Below are 19,547 nucleotides of genomic sequence, written 5' to 3' on the forward strand. Positions count from 1 at the left end.
AGTCGGCTGAGGAGAATTGTGGGAGGAGGCCAAGGAGCTCGGGTCCGAGGCAGGGAAGACGGCGGTCGGCGACGAGGTCGCGGTGGGATCGCTCGTCGCGGGACCCAAGCCAGCCAGCCATTCTCCTCCCCCAGAGCATCAACAATTTCCCCCTTTCCCCCACGCTGAGATAGTGCAAAAAGGGGGCCCCGTTCCCACCCCACTCCAAGCGGTGCCAACGAAACCCGCGAAGGAGCACGAAGTCGGGGCACCACCGGGCAGCCACATTTGCGGCTTGTCACGAGGACGCGGGTAGGACCCACCCGGTCTCGCGGACCTGACCACTCCTTCAGGTCCCGCACACACATTGGCCTACGGGCCCGTCTGCCCCCTTGCCTATGAGGGTGGCTTCTTTCCTTTGCTTTTGAGTAAATGTGTGTCGGCGCCGTCTGTTAAGTAAAACTGTATAAGTGTTGCCGTGTGTTCGCGTATTCGGTCGTAGCTCTGCATTGTTGTTTTTGTTTTAAATTGATATATGTGCATTCTGACTGTTTGACTGTATATGTGTTCTTTTCGTAGGCTGGGTAATAAATGTGCATTATGTTGAATTGTTCCCCGTTTCGCTGCGTCCTTTCCTTCGTTTGACTCTCCATCTTGCTTCACGTAAAGGGTTCGTAGTGGGCTTAAAGCGCCCGATAATTAATCGGAACCTCGAGGCAGACGATAACACCGCTCGGTTATCCCGATAGCACGGAACGGACCGCTTAGGCGGTTCGTGTCCGGAGTCGGCCTGCGGCGAGGTACGATCGCCCGGTTTACCATCCGCGTGGGTACTTAGGTAGGTCGAGTTTGGCGAACAACCCTATCCTAAGCGGGTGGCCGATTGGCACGATCGTGGTGAGGTCGAAAGGCCCACCCGTGACTGGCTCCGGGCGATAGTTCCCGGAGGGTCACGACAGAATTGTCCGTCCGGTGGGCGAGGCGGCCGCCATTCGAGTCGAGCGGCCGATCGCACGCCGGCGGGCACGAATTCACAACAGTATGTAAACCAAGACCTTCAATTTTCCAGTAATATTTCTCACTCGTATAAAAGCCCGTTAAAAAATGACGAGTTGGAATTACTTTATTCGAAATATTCAGAGACTGGAAGATATGGTGGGTTTCAATTAGCAGCAGAAAAAAAAAATGTTATTTTAAAATGCTACGTGTACAAATGTGACCCTATTTTCTGTATCTTCTGGGACATTTCATTTTGACGGTACAGCCTCGTGAGCATGTCAAAGTTTGAAGCCTTGGCCTAGCGTCAAGTGTGCATTTATCTTCTTTATTTATTCGACATCCTACAGACATAAATGAACACTCATTTTCCTCTGCGTGCGTTACACTTCACGTACAGCAAATTTCACCTCCCTGTGCCTTGTATTTATTGTTATTTTAAAAACTTTTCTGTACACCGCCCTTGAGGCTCAGTTTGAAAGTTACCGTCTACAATTCCAATAGTAGAGACCTAATTACTCTGATGAAAAATGTTTTTGGTTTGCGAGCGCCAGCAGTGACCACTATTTTTGTTGTGTCTGTGTGTCTGTGTGTCTGTGTGTCTGTCTGTTTGTGACTCTCTCCAGAACATAGCTCCATGACGTTTGATGCGATCTTGATGAAACTTGGACACAAGCTAGATATCATGGACTCGTGTGTTTTTGTATGAGGGGCGTCCCCACGCCCCTTGTGAGTGGAGCCATGCCCACTTGAACTTTTTGTTTATTTTAATGTTTTTTCTCGCAATTTCATTTCCTAGACGCTGTGCGTAATGTCCATAAGTACAACAAATAAAAAATCCGATTTTATTTGATCAATTTTGATGGAAGAGATAGGTTTTTACAGTTGGGCTTCCTCAAAAGCTTCCACTAACTCAATTGTACCTATCGTGGCATTGTTCAATAATGCCCGCGAACCATCGTCGCCTCCCGGCTAATATGAGTTTTTTAATCCTGAAAAAATAGACCGCAGTGAACACAGTCATGTTAAATGATTGGCCTTGAAAACACCACTTAAATCGTCCTTATGGAGGGGGGGGGGCAGACAAATACACAAATACACACAGCGTTTTATATGGACGGATGGATGATTTCTCTGGTGTACGGAATCGGTCTGTCAGGGTGTGAAATAACACGGACACACCAAAACATGTTTGCAATGATAGCCAATGGCATACAAACTTTCTTGGTCGTCATTTCAGTGTCCATTATTGATAAATACAGTAGCTTTCAAGTCATTGGTAATTAACAGTTGTGAATAATCATTGGTCGAAATGGCCTGCATTTCCGTCAAATGTCAGAGGAAAACTCACAATCAAATGGCAGTCTGGTTGGACATAAAGTTCCGCATTACTGAGCAAGCATGCAGTGGAGGGTGAATGTAAAAAATATGAATGGGAAAGATGACCTTTGACCTTTACTGTAACGTTGATGACGTTTAACAGTGGCATGACCTTTACTTGGCTTGCATGGACAAGAGGCATCATGTTAAATTGATTGTTAAAAAGTAAAAACTATGTTCGTCTGCATTGTTCATGCTTCTTTGCAATGAAAAGATAATGTTAAGCGAGAGAAGGCAGAATCACATACCCACCAGATAAATTTGCAGATGTACAGCTCAGCAATACTTACCATCAACAATCCTCATGCTGTAACATTTTTCTCCAGGAGGATGTGTGCAAGATGCAGTATAATCTTGTTTTTTTTGGAATATCTAAGATTCGAAGTGGATTCTGAACTCATTCTTAAGAAAGAGATGGTAGTGCACCATCTAACATTCAAAACCAAATAAAATTTTAAAAAATCAAAATAAGCAAATGGTCTTCCACTAAAAGCAACCCCTTCCCCAAAACAAATCATGGAAATAAACAAGCAAAAACAGACCTCCAAGTTGAGTCTCATCTTTTGCTGGTGTGACCAGGGCGAGATGAGCAGCGCCCGACTGCCATGCCCCTCGTCTCAACTCACCATGAACTTCTCGAACTCCTCTTCACTCCGTGCAATCATTTGGTTCACGGTCTCGTCATCTGGTACTTCATCTTCCTCCTGCCGGAAACCACTACTCATTGCCGCATCAGACTTTTTTGGGCAGGCTCCCTTTGCGCCTTCGCCCGTCGGCGATGGCTCACATTCCAAGTGCTTAGCAGGTAAAGAGGAGGAGGAAAGGTCATATGGAGTAAAAGCACAGCATTCCCATATGCATTCACATTACAGGAAGATGGCTCTCTCCGCCGATAATATTTCGTTCTGGGCACAGATTTAGATTGGGCCCCAAAAGTTGCCAATTTAAAAGTAAAATAATGGCAGACCTCAAAGGTAATTATATATATTTTTGGGAGGCACACAAGTGCAACCAACCTTTAATGTTGAGGTGCACAGCTAAAATTTTAAGAACACGAGAAAAAACAAAAAACCTGTCTGGACATACCAATTATTCTGCCATAAATAAATCATTTATCAGACATAAATCATTCTGCCAATGAGAATATGAGATATGTTTAAAACAAAAATAAAGAAAGATTATTTGCTCTAATTACACTGAAAAATATTGAAATGTTGGAGGGAGTACATATTCGGTAGATAAGTTAGGTGGTCCGTGTGTTTGGTTAGTTCAGGAAAAACTTTTTTTTTTGTAATAGGGGCTCATCAGAAGTTACACTGTGGGGTAGCAGAGTTGGCATAAATATTAGTTCGGACAGTGGTGTCCGTTTTGTCCTCTGTCCCTCTCTGTAAACCAGGTGAGGCAATAAGAAAAGGGGGTGAATTCATTGGTGACGGCAATCAGTGTTTGGGATGATAAACCCCCTTTCACAGCCCCTTAATTTGGCAAACTTAATGATGCACAATGACCGATGTTTTTATAAGAATTTAGCGCTTGCAATCTTCAGGTAAATTCTATCAATCAATTTTACTGAACAATACTAACAAAGGGTTCACACCAAGATAATTTGGCTTTTGGCTCCTCTGCCAAAATCAACCAATCACAAGCACGCAGTTGGATATGAACATGTGTATGGAAGAGCTGATATTCCCTTCAGAGTCTACTCATCCATGCTCATCCATGCTCCAAGTTTTTGTCGACTTTGGGGGAACCGCAGTTTGAGAAAGGGAGGAATAAGAAAGCCGATTTGCTATGACAATCAGATGTTTGCACCAGGTTTGGCATCAATATTAAGCAGAGAATGTAGTTTCCAGCCTGTTTACAATCGTGCTAACATTAATATGGACCTTTATCTCCCTCACAAATTATGATGACCACAATGAATAAATCGGCCTTCAACCAAGTCATTCCTCTCCCACTTTGCACCACACAGAACAAAATGGCATTACCTTGGCAACATCAGTGATCACCGTGTTACAAAACACAGACTCGGAAAAACCTTTCCGTGCATTGTGTTCATCATCACAGTAATTTTGTACAGTCAGAAGCATTTATGAATCGGATTTAAAAGTCATTTAATGGTTAAAACACTGTGAAGTTTTTCTTTCAGGGAGCATTGAAGATAAATCTGTCAAATTAAAAAAATTATTCAGTCAAATGTTAAGCAGTCAAATCCAAATATATAGTTTTAAGATATTGTTGTGGGCCGGGGGGGTCAGGTGAGAAGAACACTCGGTGGGGGAAGCTATCCAGTTCCCACTAGACTCCCCGGAATTGTAGGCCGTCGCACGCGGATAATTCCGTGACGCGGCGGATCGCTTAACCAACCGTGGACGCCAATAACTTAACCGCGTGACCTAGGGTCCTCCCGTCTATGGGTTAATCGGGTTACCTAATTAATCATGTGATTTAATTACCGGGGAACACGCCCTCGGTACGCCTTGTCCAAACCGGATCACTCCACCGGATCGGATGCAGCCGAGCGACACTACCAAGGACGTACCGGCTAAAAGGAACGATCGTTGGGAATAAAGTCCCAGCTAAGCTAAGATTCGGACCATGCTGGATCAATGGAAGAAAAGACAAAAACGAGCAGGGAACATTCCTAATAATAATAATTTTTTACAAGGAGGCGAGGAAAGATATGTGGCACAGTGAAGATTTATTGGGGTGTGCTGTGCAGAGACAGGAAGAAGCGTGGTGTGACAATAAACAGGTAACTTACAAAAGGGGACACAGAGCAGACTTAACGCGAAAACAATAACAATAATAATAACAATCTTCTGCAGTCTTACTTAAGCAGACAGGCACCAGCACACACACACACACACACACACACACACACACACACACACACACACACACACACACACACACACACACACACACACACACACACACACACACACACACACACACACACACACCACGATGAAGAGAGTTTTGCAACCAGGGAAGGGATGGAGGGGGGGAGTTGAGGCTATGATCTCAGTACCTGTGCACCCGATAGCACGACGTGCCACCAATATGTTTCGTGGGGGGAGGGGGGAGATGTTCCGGGGTGCGATACCCGACAGTGGGCGCGTTGTCTCTGGCCCAAGCAGTACGTGTGGAGACTGTGTTCGTGAAGGAGGAGCTTCAGTGGAGAAGGGGCGGAGTCCAGAGGGCGAGGGTGGAGTAGTAGGTGGGATCAGGTAGGTGGGTGGGGTCGACGTGGTGTGGGCGGAGACGAGGAGGCAGAGTCAAGGAGCAGGAGGCAGGTCGTGGCGGTATCGACGAGGCGAGGCATGGGTGGAGACGAGGAGGCGGAGACGAGGAGCAGGAAACAGACCGACCAGGCAAGAGGGACTACCCCGACCTTTATAGGGTCTGGAGCTCGGGGGAGGGGCCATGCCGAATCCAAACGTCATCACCCGAATCGGGTGCTCCGATTGGCCCCGACCCCTTACGTGGCCCGCCAGCTTGGGCCGGAAACTGCCTCACTTTGTTTCCAGCAAGGCCATCTCAAACAGCGGCAATATTGCGCTCCGAACCCACGAGATGACATGAATCGCCCACACTGAAGTTGGCTCGCAACTCATCCTGCAAAAACCCCCAGGCGACCGGTCGAGGGTCCTGCATGCATGCTTGGGCGTTCGACCAGCGTCAATCAACGCGCTCATTCCACGCACGCCAACATGGCCCGCACTGTACATTCCCTGGCTCGATCGCAGCCTCGCTGGCCACAGAGACGAGAAGACGTTCACCATCCGTGGAGAATCCACCGCTGCCAGCGAGGACCGAAGGTACATTGCCATGGATAAATCCATGCACGTTTCACGAGCGGCGTACGTGTCTGCTTTCGAGCACAATCCATACAGTGTGCGCGGTTCCGCCATTACGCACGTGGCCAGCGCTCGTGTTCACACGACTCCGCTAGCGTGCGCGTGGGGCGAACACCAATATGTGTCGGGTATTGAGGTTAAAAAAAGAACAAGCCGCTTTTACCCGCACATTCGTATCCTGTTTAACATGGCGTGGAGTCGGCTTTATTGGCCTCTGCACGCGTCTTGTGCACCATACGTGCAGCCTCTTAAGAGGTATTTACTTGCATGCCTTTCTAATGCAATCGGCAATTCTCCCCAGACCATCGGAAGCTCGAGTCAATAGTCCAGCACCAACTAGCACACCACATGACTCGGCACTGCAGTTTCCCCACCATGGCGCCGCATGCGTTGGCCTCCACGAGGCCCCACCTTACAGTGAAGGCACACGCGGCTGATTTACCTCAGGAATAATCAGAAAAGAAGAAGAGTGGGGATGAAATGAAGGAAAAAATGATTGAAGCAACCCTAGCTCTTAGATCATCGCAACGCACTCCCCTGTTGTCCTGCTAGACAAAAGGAAGGGGACTATCTACACGTATAATAATGGAATAACTGTCTTGGGACACCTTTCTTTTGTATGCATGCGGTTCCGAGAACCGCAACAATATACTCAGTGGGTACGATTCTCATTGTGAATGGTAGAAGTATATTATGCGATTACTAGTGTTGGTTTGTGGATTTACAAAGAGAGAAATCAACATAGCGGAGATTGATTAAAAAAAAACAACAAAAAAAAAAAACATTCGTAGCGATGTTGAATAGTGTCTCGAGTCAGTGGAGAAAAGAAAGCAGAGAAAGGTGAGAAAGACAGAGAATAGTGAAAGCTCTGAAAGGGTTCAAAAGTCATGTTAAGTGAAAGGCTGAGGAAAGTTGAGGAGGCCAACACAATGTTGAGGTTAAGAGGAGGCTAATGGAGCAAATGGGAGGTAGTATGAAGGAAGGCATTAAAGACCAAATTTGAGCACAATGTCCAATCCAAGGGATGATGTACGTCTTGAGAGGGAACACATATTGAAGAAAGGCAGTGATCAATAGGCATTTGTGCAAGATAAGGCTGGGGATGAAGAGACACATGCAGGCCAAAACAAAGCCCGGAAAGTAAGAAAGGAGGAGGGAGGATGAAGGAAAATAAGGCATAACAAGGCGTAAGAGCGCATACCTCCGTCAGGCTGAACAGTTTACATTTTGTATCCCACCTGCTAGGCTGGATCTGAATCCATACCTTAACTAGAAGGTACTCGGTAGAGTGCATACCTCCGCCACATAATGCCTCATCCACAAGAACATATCAAGCCCAACACATTTTTGAAAAAATAACTAAAACTGTTTACCGTAGGTCATTTACCGCAGGTCAAAACGGATCACACTCTACTGAACCACGATTGAATAAACTAAACTAGATCGACGCACATGTAGAAATGCCCAAAAAAATAAAATCGAAATTTTTTTGAAAAAAAAGTTGCAAAATTTTGTTTTTTTGGGGGGGGGGGTGGAAATCACTTAAAACATGTAGAAATGCAAAAACAAAAATTCAAATATTTTTTCAAAATGGCCACCATAGCGGCCATATTGGACTTTGGACCAAGTCCAAAATCTAATGGCATGATCCTTGGACCATACCTAACCCCCCCCACTAAGTTTCGTCAAAATCCGTCGAGGAGTTTTTCCGTAATACTGTTCACAAACAAACAGACAGGGGTGAAAACAGGAACCTCCGTCCATCTTCAATGGCGGAGGTTAACCAGGATCTAATTGCCTTGTTCTTGTCATTGAACCAACTAATCCACCAAGTTTTGTCACAACTCATCCACAACTTTTTGAGAAATCATGCTTTTCAGTACAAGATATAATTTTTGGCCTTTTCTCAATGGTGAAGAATCACTTTAAAAAATTATCGGATCTGGAACCATTTCCAGATCTTCACCAAAATCGAATCAATTTGTCCTCGTCACATACCCAACCTGTCCACAAAGTTTAATCCGAATTCGTCCTTCACCTTTTGAGATACCATGCTATATATCGTTTATAGCCCGATCTCTCAATGGTGAATAGTCACGATGAAATTCTAGCATCTGAATCTTGACCCATATCGAATCAATTCGTCACTGTGACACACCCAGCCTGTCCATCAAATTTTGTCTGAATCGTCCATTATGTTTTGAGATATCCTGCTCACAGAAAGACAGACAGACAGACAGACAGACAGCAGTGAAAACAACCTCCGTTCATTTTTAGTGATGGAGGTTAAAAAAAAATAAAAAGAATGTCCCAAACCTCATCCTGCTCCTCGTGCTCCAGAATGGCTTGCAAGAAGGCACGACGTTCATGACTCGATGATTTCTGGTCAAACATGCCGGCTTGGATGACCTTCTGATCGACGTTGAGCTTAAACTTGGCCGCGGCCAGGATCTTCTCTTCGACGCTGTTGACGGTGCAAAGTCTCAACACTCGAACCTCATTCTGCTGTCCAATACGATGTGCCCGATCTTGGGCTTGCAGATCCTGGAGGGGAAAAGGTAACAGAAGAGAAAACTATGATGATTTAGCAGAACATTTATGGAGTGAGATTCAAAGATAGGATTAATATCATCCAAAATTTCCCTTTTTATTTGCAGATACTTTTCCCCCTCATTTCAAGGCACATTTCACTTTCAGGTTTTATTTATTTATTGTTAATATGAACGAGGCTCATGGAAGAGCAGGGTATATCTGACAGTTGGACAAACATCAAGGGAATGAATCAACAGGATAATATCAAAGAGAGGAGGGAAGAAACACTGAAACTACCAAGTAAGATGGCCTGGTTAAGAAAGGTTAATGGGGGTAATAAAGACCATGGGAGAGAATTGGGGAGGACAAGAGATGGGAGTGCAATTTATCCATGTACGCTATATTTCCAGAAAATTCATTGATTCATATAATTACTCGTCGCATCAAAACTTTTTTTTTAATGTCGAATTGTAAAATGGATACATACTGATCAAGAAAGTTCATAGAACACCTTACCCCACACAGTGTTCAAGTTATAATTCAAATGAAATAAAGTAGTGAATTTAAAGGTCATATAACAAAATGATTCCGTAAGTTTACAGCTGTTGATGCAGTGGCTATTACACCGCCTTGTTGAACACATAACATTAGTTATTCATACCTGTTTGTGTCCTTTATGATGTCCTTCAAAATAATGTTACGGTTGTGGAAATTCACAGAACACCATTCAGATTTCCAGAGATCAGTTATGTCGATAAGTGTGTGTTCAGATTAGATTTCCCCACCGATGTCTAAAGGGCTGTGATCTTTGAGGTAGTATTATTCTTTTGCTGTCATTATTTTGGAACAACCACCTTCACCACAATCGCATCTCCTCACCACCTTTTCCAAAACGCCAACCACACCACTATCACGACAACGACCACCGCATCTCCACACCACTATCACGACCACCACAACTGCCTTCACCGCAACCACCTTAACCACAACCGCATTTCCACCTCAGCACATTGAGCCAACAGTTCCAAGTGGTTTTGTTCCAGGGTTTTCCCACTGGTTCGCTCTGTATTGTTGCCAGAAGCCTTGCATTCGTTCAAGGAAAGCAGACAACGGTCTCCACCTCCCAACAAATAACATCTCCGCCGGCCAACGCGGTGGGAGCCCAACCCACCAAGTGGATAATTAAAACGGGCCCGATTCACCGAGAAAAATGCCCTTCTGGCAAAATTCCCTCGCGCGCCGGGAAGAGAGAGGGGACGGGGCTCCATGGATATAAAGAGGCACTGGAACGCAGAGGGAGGGTGGTGCAGAGGTAGTGTGGTGCAGAGGTAGTGTGGTGCAGAGAAGTGTGGTGCAGAAGAGGAGAGAACTGTGATGGTGGAAGGGTTGTTGGAAGAGACGAGAGAGAGACAGAGACAGAGACAGAGACAGAGACAGAGACAGAGACAGAGACAGAGACAGAGACAGAGACAGAGACAGAGACAGAGACAGAGAGAGAGAGAGAGAGAGAGAGAGAGAGAGAGAGAGAGAGAGAGAGAGAGAGAGAGAGAGAGAGAGAGTCGGGTTGGGAGGAGACGCCAGCAGTGGAGGCTGGAGTCTGGAGTCTGGGGTCTGGGGTCTGGAGGACGGAGTCCCGGGGGTCCACGGACATGGTCACTTTCTTCTTTTCTTTCCTGGGTTTTTGAATGAAAGTCTGTGGCGCCTTGTCCTATAAGTAAAACTGTTTAAGTGCCTGTAAATCGTAATTACAGACAACAGCTGTTGGCTTTGTCTTGCTCGTGTTTTGTCCCTTACCTGCATTGCTTTATTGACTGCATGATTGCATACGTGTTACAAATAAATGTTGTTGTGTGAATGTTCACCTGTTCGTTGCGTCCTTTCCTGTCATTGACTGCCATTTTTACGTACGGAATATTAGCTGGCTGTTAATAGCCGATAAAGTAATCGGATCCGGCGGGACTTGGCGATATACAACCGCTCGGCAAATTGCAAACGGCGCGAGCTGCGTACCATGGCTCGTATCCATACAGGTCCCGTCGAGGTGTAAATCCCGGCATTTCTGTCTACGCGCATACTTAGGTAAATCGACAATTCGGCGATCGGACCCTGTTGCGCGTGGACAGAATAGTTGGGCCGATTTACGGTGTGATTAAAAACACACCCGTAGCTGGATTTCAGTATTGATCCGAAAGCTGCGACTCGGTTTGCCCGTCCGGTGGGCACGCGGCCGCAATTAGCTAAAAGCGGTCGTTTGCACGCCGAGCGGGTGGGAAACCACAACAATAATAAGCTTCCTTTTTGGAATGTTTTTCAATTCTGCTTGACTGCCAGACAGGTGGACAGAGTAAAAATATTATCCCCATTCCTCTGCGCATGTGCGATCAGGACAAATGCAGAGCCAAAGTACTGTTAAATGGCAGGTTAGTTTTCCGATTCATGTTCAGATTTGTTTTCAAAATATAACATTCAATTGAAATTAAATTGTTCCTCGATCATAAACTGACGTGTGTGGATGGACAGAAGTGAACCAATTGCTTTACCCCACTTTAAACTTTGCGTGGGTGGAGTAAAAAGGCACCAAGTACATTGTTTACCTTATCGAGACATACTCACCTTTATGTCTGCCATGGATTCCAATAGGTTTCAACACAGGTCATACTGACAAACTCATGTTGTGCTAATAGGTGCAGGAAAAGCATAAACGAATGTGATGTTAAATGTTCTTTCACCAAGTGAACTGTGCATGGATATGCTGCACGACTCCCTTCAGACCTTCTGCCTTGGTTTCATCCACAGTGACTTTTTTCTATTATATTTAAGACGAACAAATACAACCCATCATGTCACTGATAGGAATATCAAGAGAGTGGGGGGAGAGAGAGAAAAGAGAGAAGAAGAGAGAAGCGAGAGAAGAGAGAATGGAGAAGAGTGAAGAGAGAGAAGAGAGAGAAGAGAGAGAAAAAAGAGAGAGAGAAAAAAGAGAGAGAGAAAAAAGAGAGAGAGAAAAAAGAGAGAGAGAGAAAAAGAGAGAGAGTGGAGGGGGGGGTGGGAGTGGGGAGTGAGGAAGGGGTGGGGGAGCAGGGAAGGGAGGAGAGCTGCACCCCACGACACATCGTATACACTCTGGGAGGGAAAGGATGCGAGGAGGAGGAATGCAAGGAGGATGGTGGGAGCGAGAGAGAGAGCGACAGGGAGAGAAGAGGAAGGGAGAGAAAGGTGAGGGGGAAGGGGAGCAAGAAGAGGGGGGAGGGGAGGAGGAAGTGGGGAGGGGAAGGGGGTGTTCTCAACTTGAGCTTGGTTGGGAAACTTGAGGGGAAGTGAGGGGGAAGGTTACCTAGACTGAAGGTTTACATTCATAAGGAGTTTAGCTTTACCCCTTTACACCTCATGGAGGTATACAAGTGAGAGGGGGACTTGAGAGGAAGGGGTTAGTTTACCCCCTTGTACCTCATGGAGGTTAAGGAGGCTCAAGCCAGAAGAGGATTTCAGTGGGGGGTTTAACCTCTTACAGTTTCATTGGCAGGCCAATTCATCAATGTATTTGCCGTCCCTTGGATGGATGAAAAGCTGGACATCCTGTCTGTTGGCATTAGTACAGGATTGAATGAAATGGGGTATGCTCAAACAGCACGTTCAAACAGGTTCAAACAGCACATACCATTTTAATAGAGATTATGTAGCCAACTGTATTAGCTTCATGGTTTTACAGTCAGCGATGGGACAGCAAATCTTAAATGCTACCAAAACGATGAGGAGGAGAAACGAACCAACGAGGAAAATTGGCCTGAAATGTCCCTGGACTTTCTTCGACTTCTGTGATTGAGACTGGTTGATAAGTCAATAAAGCTGGTTGATAAGTGCCAGCATGTGCAACTTCCAAATCTACCTGAGAAAGTAGAGATGCAGAGAAAACACTGCCAAGCTATCCAATGAAATAAGCAAATCTTTCTGGAGGCTCGGGCAGCTGACGCAGAAACAGCAGCCGGCTGTAAAGATATGCGAGCACAGAGCACTCACTCCAAGAAACTCCAAAAGAGAGGGATTGTGAGGGAAACTTGTGGCAGCATCAAGTCAGCATCAGGACACTTTCTCACTGATGCAGTTAAGCAGTTTGAGTGTTGAAATAATTTCAGTGTTATGCTACTATGCTGCAATCCACAAAACCCACTGGCTGAATTGATAGATCTGGCTGAATAATGTACCAAATGAATCAGTATTGACACATGCGCTATAGCAGAAACTCATCAAGCTATTATAATGAGACTGAAGAATGGAAAAACACCTGGAATCCAGAGCATGACCTTTGAACTGTTAAAGCATTCTGACAATGCCTCAATGGATCATTTGTTCTATCCATTCAGGAGAATTTGGCAGCAAGAATTTCCTCATAGTTAAAAGATGATTTGTAATACTGCCGACCACTGGGTGGCACGACGAAACACATCTACATGGAAAATTGGGGTCTACCCCCACCCTGTAGGTATGAAAATGGTTTCTTTCATCTCCATTTGCTAAGAGGAATCCAATGGTATGCAAGATGATGCCTGATGGGGTTACTACTGGTGTGGCTGATTCCATCGATGGAGAAACAGACAGACAAACAGAAATACAACTATATATATATATATATATATATATATATATATATATATATATATATATATACACACACACACACACACATAAACATATATATATATATATATATATATATATATATATATATATATATATATATATATATATATATATATATATATATATATATATTACGAGTACACCCACTCCCAAAGGGAGCAGAAGGAAGGGTCATGTTATTATTGTCTCTGGTGTATATATAGATTACAGTAGATCTAGGCTCAGGTCCGTGAGTCTATGGTAGACACGGTAAGCGTAGAATACCTCAAGGATGTCGAGATTCCTCCATATTTTTTTCATTTGAGTGTTAAACAACAGTAGCGACTGTTTAAAAAGGTGTTTGTGGTTTATACGTTTACTCCTGGTAAGGGTTTTCCACGAAACACCACGATAAACTATTGATACACATTTGTCAAACGAGGCAAAACCACTTGGGGAGAGGGGATATTATTATTAGGATTAATACTGTTTTGTATTACTGGAAAAATGATTATAACTGTGTAATAATTACAGAGGCATCATTCTTCTCCCAGTCATAGCAAAGGTACTTGCATGGATACTGTTAAATCACATCAAGAATGTGCTGCGATCCGGCCGCAGATGGCAACAGGCCAGGTTCACATCAAATAGATCACCAATCAGATATTTGCACTCAGACAAAGAGCAGCAAAGAGAACCGACACAGCCTACGTTGATATCAAGACCTTTCAATCACTGGATCAAGACCACCTTAGGCTCTTATTAAAGATAGTGTTACGTTTGAGGGGGGGGGGTATGCATTCAAAGGGTAATTAGGATGTTTAATTAGGTATGCCATGCTGTTCAAGTTTACCAGGATCTCGATGTAATAAGTAGTAATTCAGTGGTGAAAAGTTGTCTAGTAAATGTTCATTTCTTCAAGGGGGAAATTATAAATGTCACGTAATTAGATAGGGACACGGGATAGGGTAAGTGTGTCTGCGTAAACCCCTTTTGGTATTCTCTGAAGACTGGCCGTGACGTCACAGGACAGTTCAGCGGATGGCTCCGCCCCGTGATCACGATTGGCGGAAGGCGACGGCAGTGGGCCAATAAACGGCTCGATTGGAGGTGACGAGGGCAGAAGGATAAAAAAGGTTCTGTTCGGGGTCGAAAAGGGAGAAGAAGAAGATTACAACCAGAACGCTCGTGTTTTTTTGATGTGGAACCTGTGCTGGCAGAGAGCGTCCTGGTTGCTGTGCTGAGTTGATCGTTCGTGCCTGGGAGCCTTGCCGAGCCTCGTGCCTCGCTTTGGTTGGCTCTAGGGTTCTGCTGACTCGGAATACGGGGTCGGGCGGCGGGTGGACCTGCCTCCCTCTCCTGCTCGCGGCTTGGCGCCGGAGCTGGTTCCCTGGCGGCTGTGGGCGGACTTGGGCCAGGACCAGGAGGTCGACAGCACCGCGGTTTCTCCTGCCCCCCCCTGACGAGAGCAAGGCCGGCTCGTCCGACGCCGATCCAGGGACAGTTGCGTCCACACCACGGTCCAGCCTGACCACCAGGAATAGCTACGTTGTGTGTGTGTGTGTGTGTGTGTGTGTGTGTGTGTGTGTGTGTGTGTGTGTGTGTGTGTGTGTGTGTGTGTGTGTGTGTGTGTGTGTGTGTGTGTGTGTGTGTGTCTGCTTGGCGCCTTCGAGGGATTGAGAACTGTATATTCATTGGAATTGTCTGTGTTTTTCCCGACGCCCGATCCCACACCATCCCGTCGAATCGCCTCGGATCCCTCTTCTTGCCGAGTCTTGTTATTTCTGGTAATTATAAAAAAAGAATAAACATCATCAACTCAGTGAAAAGTGACTCGTGCCACCTTCCTCGTCCCGTTTGCGGTAGAGCGATTAGAACCGCCGTCTTTGGGTTATAAACAAATAAATTGCCTCCATCGTTTCAGCTCATTCTACGTTGGCGGGACTGTTCAAGTCCCGTGGACGTCACATTGGTGTCAGAGTGTTGGATGTTCAAACCCCTCTAAATTATATACCAGGATTAAAATCTCGCCACGAATTGGAATATAAAATTATTACAGAAAAGCGCGCGAGCGCGGGAAAATTTTGGCGGGATTTTTCAAATTTAAATTAATTGGCGGCAAACGGGACTTCTGCACCATGGCGGATGTGCAGATGTTTGAGGAGGAAGGCCACGTGTCTGGCAGCGAGTCGGGGGAAGAGGGGAGAGACGGGGGTAGGATTGGAACCTCCCCCATTCCGAGCGTGGACCGTGCTTCATTGCCCATAACGGGGCCGGCAGCGCCGGAAACCGGCGCGATGTCGATCCAGACACTGTTTAATTGGAACGTTTAATAGGGGACATGACGGTACAAATGGCAGAAATGACGGCACAAATGGAAAATCAATTCGTGACACAGAGGGCAGAAATGACAGATCAATTGGGGATAATGGGGGTACAGTTGGGTGCACGGATTGATTTAATGAGGGATGAATTGGGGGAAAAGATGGAGAAAATGAAAACTGAGATGCAGGAGTGTGTGGATGTTAAATTGGGGGAAATACAAAGTAAATTCGAGGATAGATTGGAGGAAACAAAGGTAGAAATTACATTGGAGGGGGAAAATATACGGAAAAAATTGGTAGATAAAATTGATGCAACGAACATTCGGGTTGATAAAGTGGATGAAAGCCTGGAACGTCATCGTGCCTGTGTGGATGCTCGTATGCAGCTGCAAGTTGAAGAGTGGGGAGAGCTGAGGAAGCAAGAGATGGATTTGGCGGAGGAGGTAAAAGGATTGGAGGCTCGTTTGGACGAACAAGATAAAATTATGAGCCAAGATGAAGTCTTGGATAAAGGCCTGGTAGAGCCGTCTTTTGTAAGTAGAGTGTCCGGGTTGGTTGAGGAGCAGCTACAAACTCGCGACGGAGCCTTGGAGGAGGTTGTGCGGGCCCAGAAGATCCTGCGGGAAGAGGTGAATCGGTCCATTCAACGTTTGGAACAGGAGGAAAAATTGACCCATGAGACCCTCACCACAAAACATCTTTGGCCACAGTGGGCTCCGAAATTGGATACGCAGCCACAAGGGTGTTTGATCCCTGGGCTGGATTCGGACAAGGGAGAAACTGAGAAGCGGGCCACCGGAAAAGTGATCCCCCTGGTAAATTTCGACGGGTCAGGGAGCGTTGAAGCTTTTCTGACGCAATTTGAGTGCATTTCCCGACTAAACGGGTGGAATGAGCAGGAACGTACAGGGAATTTGGTGGCAACGTTGCGGGGACCAGCCGCAGATGTGTTAAACGTGATCGCGGAGGGGATGTTGACCAGCTCCCACATTTGCGAGGCGTTGAGCCGTCGGTTTGGGTTCGCGGCAAACTGTGATCTGGTGCGGGCTCAGCTCCAGCACCGCAGATTAAAGCCAGGTGAGACAGGGCAGGAGCTGGCACAGGACATTTACCAATCAGTCAGGATCGCGTATCGGGACCTTACAGTGGAGGCGTGGGACAGACTGGCACTAGAGAAATTTTTAGCTGCTCTTCCTGACCCTGAGGTCCGAGCGCTAGTGGAGCTACAGGATCCACCCACCGTGCACCGAGCGGTCGAGTGCGCAGCCAGGCTGGCCTCGTGGAGTCGGCCGGGTCGGGTGCCCGAGAGGCCATCGGTGACGATCCGACAGGCAGAGATTCAGGATCAGGGAGGGGGGCTGGGAGAAATTGGCATTACCCAAATGCTTCAGAGGATGAATCCTCCTGCTGAACCGCCAGGTCTATCCGAGATGCCCTTTCATAGGTCGGGTCCGGAGATCACTGTCGGGGGTCGGAAAAACTAGATTGGGCTGAGAATATAGGGCCATGCTCGGCTGCTGAGATAGTGGCGAAGTGCCCTCCTTTGGTGGAAAAAAAATGAATTGTGGAAAAATTGGCATGGGTTTGTAAGTTCTGCTGGGTTTTAGAGTGACAATCGGGACAGTGGGTACAGGCACGAGTGGCTGTCCAATGGCTGGTGCGTGGATCGGGTGAGAAGTGCTGTGTGAGTTGTTTTAAGTGAAGAAGTGAAATGTCTGGTGCACACATTGTTTTTTTATTGGGCATGGTGTGGTAACAGGGAAGGTCGTGGTCGGTGAAGTGTTAGAAATGCAGGTGTCACATGTAAGGCCGATGGGGTGGGGGAGTCATGTGGGTTTTGTGGGTGGGTATGATGTGCTTGTCCACAGGGATTGCTGAAGCTCACGGTGAGCGTGAATTGCGACCCCCTTCAAGGAGATTCACCACCTGGTGGCTAATGGTGACAGTGTCTGGAGGCAACTGGGAGAGGGTCTGGTTGGGCGACCAAGGCGGGTAGGACCTTGGCGACCCAGGAAGGCCAGAGGAGCCAGTGAGACCCCTTCCAGAGTGTTGTACGGGATTAGAGCTGATGGCTACCAGGGGGGAGGGAATCAAAGGGAGCGGGGCGGAGAAGCGTCCGGGTTGGACTAAAGCTTACCTGTGGGCATGGTTGCACCTGAGATGCCCCCATCATCTTGTGGTAACCCACTCCACGGCCATGACGGGATTCAGCCTGCATGATTAAAATGAGGACCATGACCTAGAAATGTGATGATGACCATGGTGTGAGTGTTGTGAAGATGTGTGAGTCCCACTCGATCCCGCACAACTTGACAGGTGCAGCAAGGGCATGATGTCCGCATAATTTTGGGGCAAGCAAATTTGAAAATTGGCTCCCCAGGTAACGCTGGGTCTATTAGCATCCACTGGGGGAGGCGGTCAAGTGTAAATATCCTGTGAATAGTGTCGTTAAGGCTTAGAGTAGGAATGTAAAGTATAAGTGTTGTGTTTTTGTGGAACCTTTTGTTTCCCCCTCCCCAGATCACTGGAAGAGTGCTGGGCAAGAGCGATGATCCGGAGGATGGAGTGCAACTTCGCTCAGTGCTCTCATGTGATAAAATAAAAAAAATAAAAAATAAATAAAAAACGAATGATTGTTTAGGCGAGGATAAGGCCATAAGGGGGTAGTACATTAAGCAGGATAGGTAAATTAGCTGCGACTCGCTGCCCATTGCCCCTCCTACTTTATTTTGTTAGGTTATTTAGGTGTGAGTCAGTAAGTGTTAAGGCTGGTACTGTAGCACCTGTGATATACCTTGCAGGAACTGCGGTACCAGAGGAGGGGGCAGTGTTAGGTTTGAGGGGGGGGTATGCATTCAAAGGGTAATTAGGATGTTTAATTAGGTATGCCATGCTGTTCGAGTTTACCAGGATCTCGATGTAATAAGTAGTAATTTAGTGGTGATAAGTTGTCTAGTAAATGTTCATTTCTTCAAGGGGGAAATGATAAATGTCACGTAATTAGATAGGGACACGGGATAGGGTAAGTGTGTCTGCGTAAACCCCTTTTGGTATTCTCTGAAGACTGGCCGTGACGTCACAGGACAGTTCAGCGGATGGCTCCGCCCCGTGATCACGATTGGCGGAAGGCGACGGCAGTGGGCCAATAAACGGCTTGATTGGAGGTGACGAGGACAGAAGGATAAAAAGGTTCTGTTCGGGGTCGAAAAGGGAGAAGAAGAAGATTACAACCAGAACGCTCGTGTTTTTTTGGTGTGGAACCTGTGGCGGCAGAGAGCATCCTGGTTGCTGTGCTGAGTCGACCGTGCTCTTGATCGTGCTCTTGATCGTGCCTGGGAGCCTTGCCGAGCCTCATGCCTCGCTTTGGTTGGCTCTAGGGTTCTGCTGACTCGGAATACGGGGTCGGGCGGCGGGTGGACCTGCCTCCCTCTCCTGCTCGTGGCTTGGCGCCGGAGCTGGTTCCCTGGCGGCTGTGGGCGGACTTGGGCCAGGACTAGGAGGTCGACAGCACCGCGGTTTCTCCTGCCCCCCCCCCCCCCCGATGAGAGCAAGGCCGGTTCGTCCGACGCCGATCCAGGGACAGTTGCGTCCACACCACGATCCAGCCTGACCACCAGGAATAGCTACGTTTTGTGTGTGTGTGTGTGTGTGTGTGTGTGTGTGTGTGTGTGTGTGTGTGTGTGTGTGTGTGTGTCTGCTTGGCGCCTTAGAGGGATTGAGAACTGTATATTCATTGGAATTGTCTGTGTTTTTCCCCACGCCCGATCCCACACCATCCCGTCGAATCGCCCCGGATCCCTCTTCTTGCCGAGTTTTGTTATTTCTGGTAATTATAAAAAAAGAATAAACATCATCA

The 19,547-nt window shown here is 46.7% G+C and overlaps 1 protein-coding gene across 6 annotated transcripts in view; it reads right to left on the reverse strand.

The window, feature by feature from the left end:
* Nucleotides 1-19,547, reverse strand: part of SMARCA4 (SWI/SNF related BAF chromatin remodeling complex subunit ATPase 4) — a 186,753-nt gene that overhangs the window by 32,373 nt on the left and 134,833 nt on the right. For 4 of the 6 annotated variants that reach the window (XM_085853454.1, XM_085853459.1, XM_085853444.1 and 1 more), the window contains 2 exons: nucleotides 8,535-8,762; nucleotides 2,982-3,152 (listed from right to left, as the gene is read on the reverse strand). In XM_085853454.1, coding sequence (XP_085709580.1) covers nucleotides 2,982-3,152; nucleotides 8,535-8,762 — 399 coding nt within the window. Of the gene's footprint in view, nucleotides 1-2,897; nucleotides 3,153-8,534; nucleotides 8,763-19,547 lie in introns of all 6 variants that reach the window. The other 2 variants (XR_015050977.1, XM_085853449.1) reach the window with 2 other exon arrangements.

The sequence above is a fragment of the Eptatretus burgeri genome, chromosome 2, assembly GCF_056783735.1.
Source record: "Eptatretus burgeri isolate ZD-2024b chromosome 2, Ebu_testis_v1, whole genome shotgun sequence".
Taxonomy (NCBI): domain Eukaryota; kingdom Metazoa; phylum Chordata; class Myxini; order Myxiniformes; family Myxinidae; genus Eptatretus; species Eptatretus burgeri.